The sequence below is a fragment of the Gavialis gangeticus genome, unplaced genomic scaffold (genome assembly GCF_001723915.1).
Source record: "Gavialis gangeticus isolate Ggan-Ray unplaced genomic scaffold, GavGan_comp1, whole genome shotgun sequence".
NCBI lineage: Eukaryota > Metazoa > Chordata > Crocodylia > Gavialidae > Gavialis > Gavialis gangeticus.
The window spans coordinates 25414087-25424018 of NW_017728993.1; the positions used below are offsets into that span (position 1 = coordinate 25414087).

Here is a 9932-nt window from a genome sequence, read left to right on the forward strand (position 1 = left end):
CGGGGTTTTAGCCCCTTGTGGAAGGGGGGGGGGGGGGTCAAGTGCTGTGTCCAAGGCAATGGCTCTCAGCCACTGTAGCCAAGGCACCTCTCCATCGCTTCTTGGAATTAGCAGGACCCCGGTTGGGAGCTGCAGAGGTGGGCTCCAGCAAGTGGGTGCCAGGTGAGGGTTGCACGCGCAGGACTTAACCCTACCGCGCCCTTTTCCCACCATCGGCTCCCTCCCTACCCCAGTCTGGACCCATGGGGGCAAATACGGTCGCTGCTGCTGCAGCTGCTCCTTTGGTGACTTGCACGATGGCGACCGGAGCCACGTCCTGACAGCCCTCGGAGCAGGGGAAGAGCTGAGCGCGGGAGAAGAGCCAGGCTGAAAAGTGCAGCCCCGCAGCTCGCACACTGCTGGGAGCGCAGGAGCAGCAACCACGCGCTCCAGGGCACCCAGCGCAATGGCTTCCTTCTTGGCACAAGGATTGGGCACTGAGGCACCCTTGGCAGGATCTCATCGCACCGCACCCTGGTTGAGAATCACTGGCCAAGATAGCCATCAGTCAACAGCAGATCTGGGAACAGAGCCTAGAAGTCCCAGCTTGTTACAGGACCCATTATTAGACATGCCATCTGCCAGTTCCCTTCAGAAACCGCAGGATTTATGTACTCCCAAACATAGCATTGAGGCATCTAAATAGCCTCTTCTGCATTGCTCCAAGCCAGGCAACTTTTGACAGGTCTGAATACACTCAAGTCAGCAGGGCCGGATGAACTTCATCCCACGGTACTGAAGGAAATGGCAGAGGAGATCTCGGGGTGCTTTGCAATGATCTTCACATAGGCATGGGAGATGGGCTAGGGACCAGAGGACTGGAAAAAGGACCAATGTAGTGCCCCTCTTTAAAAAAAAGGCAAAAAAGAAGACCTGGGGAACTGCAAGACAGTTAGCCTCACCTCAGTACCTGGGAAGCTACAGAAGCATTTCCGTAAGGAAGGACATTTGCAAGCGTCTGGAGGAGGAAAGGCTGATCACAACCAGCCAGCAGTCACTTAGAAGAACAAATGGTGTCAGCACACAATCCCCTTCTTTGAGAAGGTGACTGCTTGGCTGGATGAAGGAAACACGGTGGATATCGTGCATCTGAACTTCAGCAAGGCTTTAGACAAGGTCCCGCATGACCTTCTCATGAACAAATTGGAGAAATGGGGGCTAGACAAAACTATTATAAGGTGGAGAGACGACTGGCTCAACAGGCGCAAGCAAAGTAATCATTAATGGGTCCATGTGAGAAGGGCAGGAGGTTTCAGGTGGAGTCTGTCCTGGGCCCAGGGCTGTTCAGCATGTTTAATAACAATTCAGATGCTGGCATAGAAAGCTTCTCAAGCACATTTGTAGACAACATGACACTGGGAAGGGTTGTGGACACACTGGAGGATGCGAGTGCAATTCAGAGGATCTTGACAGACCTCCCGAGGTCCCTTCCAACCCTAATTTTCTATGATTTTCTATGATTCTAGGTCGGTAAGCCAGGCTGCAGCTACCGGTGTGAATCTCACTGCAAACAAATGCAAGGTGCTGCCCTTTGAGAGGAATGATCAAGAGCACAAATATAAAGTGGGGGACACTTGGCTGGATGGCAGCTCTATGGGCAAGGATTTGGGAGTCTTGGCAGATCACAGAGTATGAGCTCGCAGCGCAATGCAGCTGCACAAAAAGGCAAACGTGGTTTTGGGCTGCATCCATAAAAGCATTGGCTAAAAGACATCAGAGGTGATGGTGCCTCTATTTGGCACCGGTTAAGCCTCATCTGGATGCCGTGTGCAGTTCTGGGATCTGCGTTTTAAGAAGGACGTGGAGAAGTTAGAAGGGGTCCAGAGATGGCAACAAAGATGATAAAGGGCTTGGAAAGCAAGTCATATGAGAGGAGGCTGAAAGAGCTGGGCATGTTCAGCTTGTGGAAAAGGTGCTTGAGAAGGGACACGATAAGCAGTCTTCAAGTACCTGACGGGCTGCCACAAAGAAAAGAGAAAGCGCCTCTTCTCTCTCGCTGGAGAAAGGAGGAGGCGGACCAATGGTCTGAAATTGCAGCCAAGTAAGTTTAGACTGGATATCTGGAAAAAACATCTTCACTGTTAGAGCAGGGAAACCGTGGAGTAGATGCCGTGGGAGTCTGCAGACTCCCTCCATCACTGGAGGTGTGCAAGAAGAGGCTGGGCAGCCACTGCTCAGGGATGACCTAGGCCATCGGCGTAGCTACGCCTATGTTCTCCTATGGGCACTTCCCATGTTTCTGGGCTTGCCGGTTGCCCCCAGCCCCCATTTCTGGTGCATGTGCCAGGGGTTTTTAAGCCTTCCTCAAAGACACTGACTGTTGGCTATGGCCAAAGCTAGGGGCCTTGACCGTGGGGTGCTAATGCTCCTGCTGGGAGCAAAACCAGCAGTTCCTGGCTAAAGGATCTTGCCCCGCTGTTCAGGGTCAAACCAACACCAGATTTGGAGTTGGGAAGGAATTTTACCCCAGGGTTAGATTGATGCACTCTCAGCGGGGTGGGGGATGCTCCCCAAAATACAGATTTGTCTCTTGCCTCAATAGGATTTAATTCAAATCCTTCATTTTGTCACCTGTAACATACCCAAGTGCCTCCCAGCATGACTAAAACGTTCAGTTTGCAGAAAAGGCTTGATCTAAGGATACCATATTATAAAGGGACGGTTATGGAGGTGCCCGATTCCTATCATCCATCCTCTACAAAAATCTAGACAGGCACAGCTGGCTGACTTACTGCAACTATCCAGAAAGCTCCCCCTTACTAGGATCATTATATGTCTTCTGGTTATCTGAGTTTTGACAAGGTGACATTTCCAAGACCAGAAACCCTTTCTATGAGTCTGAAGGCCTATCATGAGATGCACAGAAAACCAGCCTAGCCCAAGTATTCATTTCTACCTCTGGCTTCCCAAATACAGTCTCTCGTTTTGGTCCCATGAAGGTCATCCCTTTCCTGTAAATCCCTCTTCAGGAACGCACCCCTCCACCGCAGGCTGGACAACGCTGCAGTTTGAACGTTTTGCCGAGTTCAAAGTTTAAGAAACAATGTAATTTAAAATAATCATTTTTGTAAGTCTTTTTTCCAGTGTTTTCAGATTGTGCTGATCTTTTTTTTTTTTTTGATTATGGGGTCTATTTTCTGCAAGCTTCGATTACTGTTAGTTTGCCACCAGTAGTGTGCACTTTTCTGGCTCTCTGCGACCAAAAAAGACCCCAAATCAAACCAAGAGTGATCTTGTAGCACTATCCTGGGCCCCGGATCAAATATGCAACATTCAGACCTCAACATCTGTGGCAGAAGCCTTCATAGCTGCAGATCAGAGGAAAAGGCGGCAAGCAACAAAGGATCAGTGCTGCCCAAGCTCTTATATTAAAATCTGTTCCATCCTTAATGATAAATGTCCTGGCTGAACAGACCCATCTCTTTGATCTCATTCTCGCTGCATTTCCATAAAACGATGTATGATGCTCTGCTCCATTCAGAAATCACATTATCTTGTTCCTATGGTAAAATCAGCAAATGCCAATTTTTCTACCCAGGCTTGCCTGTGAGCGTAGGAAAAGGAACATTTTTTTTTTTTTTTTTTTTTGCATTTTGATGGGAGAATTTTTAAACCAAATTGGAAAACAATAAAGCATCTGAGGAAGAATAATATAATAGAGCAGCACTGGTGAGGTGCTATATCAGAAATCACACTCGTCTGGGCTGAACTATGATTCATCTACAGAAAAGCAGGCAGCTTGTACAAGAAGAGAGATAAGTTCCAGGTCAGAGACAGCCAAGAAAACAATATTCACAGACTGACAGCAAGAAAACAGATAAGAGTTTCCTAATGCTTTAGGAGTTATTAAAAATATGTTCCCCAGATAGGACTGCACACTGTATCATGTACGTGTATGCACACAGGAGCATGCGAGTGCAAGTCTTTGAAGGGTTAGGGTCTACCTCAGTCAAATTCCAGCTTTTCTGCACGTGAGCTGCACAAAACAATGATCTAGGGTCATTAAAAAAGTCATGCCTTCTTAGTCTTATTCAATGGTTACAGTCATTCAGGAATGGTTGAGCTTGAAAGGAAACTAAACTCTGGCTGGCAGCCCTTAAAGGACATCCAGTGGACTTGAGAGAGAGAACAGAACAACTCTCCTTCTCTCAAACATGTTGAAACTAAAAGAAGTAAAGAGCACAAGATACTTCCAGTGTCCTCCTAAATCTGTGACCCATAGAGGCAACTCAGTTAAGAATGGTGCACATCTCCCATTATAAATGCAGTGTGCTCCCGGAGCCGGGCCCTGATATTTTGAACACACACCTCGATCAGCCTTGTCCTCTACCGTCTCCCTACCGCCATGACTCTTCTACAATTAAATGCAATCCAAGATTAGTATCCCATACTGGATTATATTTCACCAGTTTTTGGAAAGCACTTAAACCATCCATGTGCATTAAAATGCTGATTTCTCATCTTGATATCAGCCATTAAACTATCCATAAACATTAACACGCTGATGTCTATTGTGATACTATGGCCCCTGTCAATCACACCAATCCAGCAATATAATTTCAATCACACCCGGTTGAAGGGAGCAGGCATCCTAATGAGTCCTAATGACTTTTATGGGACTCTGCAGGCAGTTATGCTTGTGGATCCCATTAGCTCCAGCTAAAACTGCAGCCAGTAAGTACCATCCCAATGGAAGAGAGCTAAGCTAGACAGATAAGCAGACCTTTTCCAAGGTATTTTGTGGTGCAGGGTCCACATCACTGTGCACGCAGGCTTGCTGTTTCAAAGTGTGTACACAAAAGACACACAGGCATAATTACACTTCTAATTCCATTAACAGTTATTCAATATATAATACAGATGGACGACTGGACAAACATGTTACTTCTCCTCAGGTTTGGAAAAAGTCACGCTTTGCACGTACACAACCTGTCTCGTACCCACCATCAGACCCATCTATTAAATTCATGCCAGGGGAAGAAACTAACCCCAGCAAACAGCTGCTTTTTCTTGCTTTATGTTTTTGGTTGTTTTTAAGTGAGAGCACCTATCTTCTCACGGGACTTTTGAAAGGCAGACTTAGCATTCATATTATACCTTCCCAAACTTAGCTTTCACCTTATTTCTGCTTCCATTCCTCCCTTGGTATGCAGTCACATTAACCATTTGGAGAAGGAGCCTGACAAGAAGTTGGCTCCGAAGAGATTCAGTTGGGTTTTTTTTCAATTTGTCTTTTCGGATTTGTTGCAGTATGGGAGAAGAGCACAGTATGTCAGCTTGGGAAGGAGTTTGCACTTGTCCTGTCAAAAAATTGGATGCCTGCAATTCGATCATGTTTGCTTTTCTGACAGTGTGATGGTTACACAACAGCTGCAACCTCTCACATCTGTACTTACAGTACAGCCACACCATGGTCCAGGTCCCCAGAGAGGCCATTAAAATATGACAACAATTAGCAGTCCTACTGCAGTGCTATAGACCCCGCCATGCTACAGGGCCCATTACACTAGGCCGGTGGTTTTCAACCTTTTTTTAATTTGAGGCCCCCTAAAAAGATTTGAATGGCGATGCAGACCCCTTTGGAAAGTTTGAATGGAGGTGCAGACCCCTTTGGAAAGTGTGAATGGAGGTGCAGACCCCTCTGAATTGTAAGTGTGGGTTTGGGTATTCCCACACTTTTGTTTGATCATAGTCATCTTTCATGGACCTCTTAGTCTGCAAACCCCCAGAGGTCCATGCACCACGGGCTGAAAACCACCGTACCAGGCATTATACATACTCACTATGAGGTAGTTCCTGCCCAGAAGAACGTAGAGTAAACCTGACAAGATAAGCCAATATTGAGGTGTGTGGGAGAAGTATTATTATCCTAATTTCACAGATGGGGAACTGAGATACAGCTAGCGTGCCAAAGTTCACATCAGGAGTCAACAGCAGTGCAGAGTAACGGTCCCAGATCCAAGTATAGCACCTAACCACCACAACCATCCTTCAAAGAGCTGTTGAACTGAGCTGTAAGGAAGTTCCTCTGAAGTCGGTAACAACTTTTACAGTGAAGTCAATGTGAATTAACCAAATATTGGAGTGCTTTGCTAAATCGGGATGGACTGCTGAATTAGGATCAAGTCCCCAATCCCACAAATACACACACATCCTCAGCTACACATAAGTATTCCCACTGACTTTACTGCGTCTTTGTCCTTGTATAAACATAAATACAGGCATATATGAGAGTAACCAGGGCCTAAAATCTGTGTGTTCTGTATGACCAAAGCATTCATCAAAATAAGGGGGGGGGGGAGAGAAGTGAGCTTCATGCACACACATGGAAATAATAATGTGGATGGATAGCAAGCTTGCTGCTTACCTGGCCAGACTCACTCTTCCAGGTGCCCAGTCCTATAAGGGGCAATTTCTGCCCAGTGTGCAGAACAACGTAGTCTTTTCCAGGAGACATTTTTACCTTCTGCAAAGATTAAAACCATCAATATAACTAGCAAGATGCAACAATTTGCCATTTCCACACAAAAACCCCCATGAAGGTCCTGATTCTGATCACATTATACTAAACGTAGCTCTGTTGTTTCCCGTGTACGTATATACCGATGACTGTAGGGAGATCAAAATGTATCCCAAGTCTAGGGAAGAACTTGTTTATTTTTTTCCTTAAAACTTCAGCTTTCAGATTCCCCAGAGCTTAGAAAGCACAAAGCAGAGGTCTAGAGTTACACACTGAATACACAAGCTCAGGTGAACACAGATCCTGTAACTCTCCAGAAATTAGCCAGAACAGAACAAGCCCAAATAAGTGGAAGGGGTTCATATCGTCAGACTTAAACACAAAGAGCGTCCACAGGCCGAATAATAAACCAGCCAAAAATACTAGATTTTTCCTATTCAGAAAAAAACAGAGAAAGAAAAAAAAAAAGCACTGCTACAATCACATTGTAGTCCTTCCCCTCCATCAGTGTGTTGCCAGCAGCTCGGGTGCAAAGCTAAAATTACTGCTGCTGTCCAGAAGAGATAATGTGCAGTATTTTACACAAACAGCTCGTGATGGCTGGAGTTTGGGGACCAGGAATGGATAAAGAGAGGCCCTCTTGCATCGGGCTTTTCAGTCTCCCCATCTCACACCTTGGAAGGAAACTCTGGAAGCACAGGGACTGATATGGGCCGGGATGAACTTTGCGCAGGATACTACTGTGCAAACCCAAGCATCTTCTGAAGAAATCAGTCAGCTGGAGAATCAGATATGCTTTGCAAAGCTGAAAGCGTGCACCAATATAACTCAGTTGGGCCCAGCAGAGATGCTCCATCTTTCACTACCATGCACAACAGCCCTACACAAATCACGTTTGTATCTATTTTATACACACCTTGCACAAATTTCTTTAGTCAGTGGCTTTAGGGATCTAGTACTGAAACCTCCAATGTGTATCACATTCCCTATCCATACAGAGGAAGTGCAAAATGCTACCAGATCAGTCTGCAAGTGTTTTTATACTCACAAAGATTGGCAGGGGACAGCGCAGTGAAAAGAAGACATGCCACAGCGATGGGATTTAGAAAAGCTCATCTCAAAGGCAAAGCTTGACAAGTAAGGGGAAAACATGTAGTAAGTGTGTAGTGTGGAACAATGGAAAATAACATGCAAAGTGGAACTGAAAACGCAACCGTTCTTCATGACATTTCTGTCCTTTCGGGGGTAAAAAGTACCTTTTTTCCTCCTGTCCTTTTTGCTCAGCTTGTCTAGTCACCGGCACAGGTTCAATCAGAAATGGACACAGTCCCTTGGAAGCTGGGCAAACCTGTCCGTTCCCAGTCCCATCCAAAACAGAATGGCAACCGAGATTGCGCTGGAAAAGTGTTTGGTGATAGACAAGGGATATATTCGGTAGCTGTGTTGGTCTGAGCAAAAGAAATGCAAAAATCTGGAACTCTTGGTTCAGAGATGATACCTTTTATTCAACCGAGAAATCGCAATAAAAAAATAGACAAAGTACTTCTGTCCATATTTTGCTGGAGCTATCAGCATTAGCATCAGTGTCGAAAGGCCCTTAGGCCCAATTCAGCAAAGAAGCATGTGGGAGAAGTGGCCTTTTGCTGCTGTAGGGGGGGGGGGAAAAAAGATGCTGTGCTTTCACAGGTACAGATAGCTGCCTCTGTAGTGGTGAATACCATAGCATTCAAGGTTATCACTGGTGCAGGAAACATCCTACTTCACTGCACGAGTCTCTTTCCTATTGCCGGTTATAGGAAGATTTTAGTTGCCGTTGAAAATAGCATTCTGCTTAGGCTGGAAAAGTTCTGTCAAAGGGGAAGCTGTTGCAGTGTGCTATGAAGGGTGTTGCTTTGGGTTGAAAACTGGTAAAAGGAAACCATGTTTTAGGATGTGTTCCAAGGCAGATCCACTTCCTTAGCTTTTGCTAAGATCAGCTATTTCTTGCTGTTTACTGAATTCAACATTTCATCCATGCTAAAAAAACCCTATTTGTCATGTCAGCTAGTGGGATGCCCTCGCAGGAAAATTAAGCAGAGTAGTTTTTGTGGGAAATTATAATTATGCATAATAGCACAGATTTTCTTGTTTGCAGATAAGAGTCTACACCAGGGGCAGGCAATTATTTCAGGTGGCGGGCCGCTTGCTGAGCTTTGGCAAGCCATCGAGGGCAGCCAGGGGCAAATAAATATTAATTTTCTAAATTTCATAGGGGCCTCACAGGCCAGATAGAACGGGCTCGTGGGCCACATCCGGCCCGCCCCGGTCTACACGGCGAGCGCTCTCTCAAAATAGGTGGTATGGACTCTCTTTGAGAAGTGCCTCGTGCTGGGACCGATGAAGGATGATCTACTTTGCTACTTCGACTACTTCAAAGTGTAGTTCCTCAGACTGTTTGTATAAACTTACGATTTGGAGCATGTAGGAAATGAACGGTGATACTTAATTTGTCATCTATATTAAAAAACAAAATCTGCGTTAATTGACCTGAATTGCCATACAAGATGAGCATCACGCCAATTTAGCTGCACTTTGTCAAAGGCTGCACATTTCAAGTGCAAACTCAGAACTTTAACCCAAAGGATAAAGTACGCGGGTATAATCAGTAACTCTTGGCCAGCTCCAAGAACATACAGCGTCCTCCTGCTTCACAGGACACGGTTGTATATTAATATTGTATAATGCAGGGGGACAGAACTGGGGAACAAATCTAGACAACAGAAGTCTACAACCTTTCTCCCCAGATGCTCCCCTTCACCTGACTGGTTTGGTTTTGCTTCGAGGAACGCCACAGTTGTGCAAACCTCGACTGGTCCAGCAGACAGTTCAGGAACAGAAGAGAGGAACAGGTTTTAATCAGGCAGAGATGGAACAGGATAAGAGGCCCATAGATAATTAAGCAATTATGATTAAACAGTGGCTTCCGTTAGCATTTTTATGCCTACAGGGATGTAGAAACAGGGAAAGAAAAACCCTAGGTTGCAAAGATGATGCGAAATCAACTGTAGGCTGGCTCAAATTGCACCGACTTAAAAGACTCCCTTTCAATCTGCTTGTGATGAGAGTGCCAGATACCACTGCTTTCTTACCCCAAACACTGCAGTGCCTCCGTGGGACTGGGGAGCTCTTGCTCCACACTTCAGACACCAGCTCGCTGGGGGGGTTTTGGAGCTCTTGCATCCTGCAAGAATCCTTCTCGAGTGCAACCCCCAGTGCCAAATGCAAGGCAGGCAGCCCCATGCACCCCCTTCCCTGCTTGCCACTGTGGCAGCAGAGAGACCTGAAAGCGGCCCCCACCGCAGCAGCAAACCCAGGCGCCCCCCCCCCAGCCCCGCCCGCAAATCCAGCTGCGCAGAAACCCCGGGGCCGGGGCCGGGGCCGGGGCCGGGGCCGG

General features: G+C 46.3%; 1 protein-coding gene across 2 annotated transcripts in view; it reads right to left on the reverse strand.

The window, feature by feature from the left end:
- The window catches only part of AKR1A1 (aldo-keto reductase family 1 member A1), a 30719-nt gene that overhangs the window by 20512 nt on the left and 275 nt on the right, over positions 1-9932 (reverse strand). The window contains exons 1-2 of one of the 2 annotated variants that reach the window (XM_019501392.1): positions 9628-9673; positions 6407-6505 (exon numbers count right to left, since the gene is read on the reverse strand). In XM_019501392.1, the coding sequence (XP_019356937.1) occupies positions 6407-6496 (90 nt within the window). In that variant the 5' untranslated portion in view covers positions 6497-6505; positions 9628-9673. Of the gene's footprint in view, positions 1-6406; positions 6506-9627; positions 9674-9932 lie in introns of those variants that run through there. The other variant, XM_019501391.1, reaches the window with a different exon arrangement.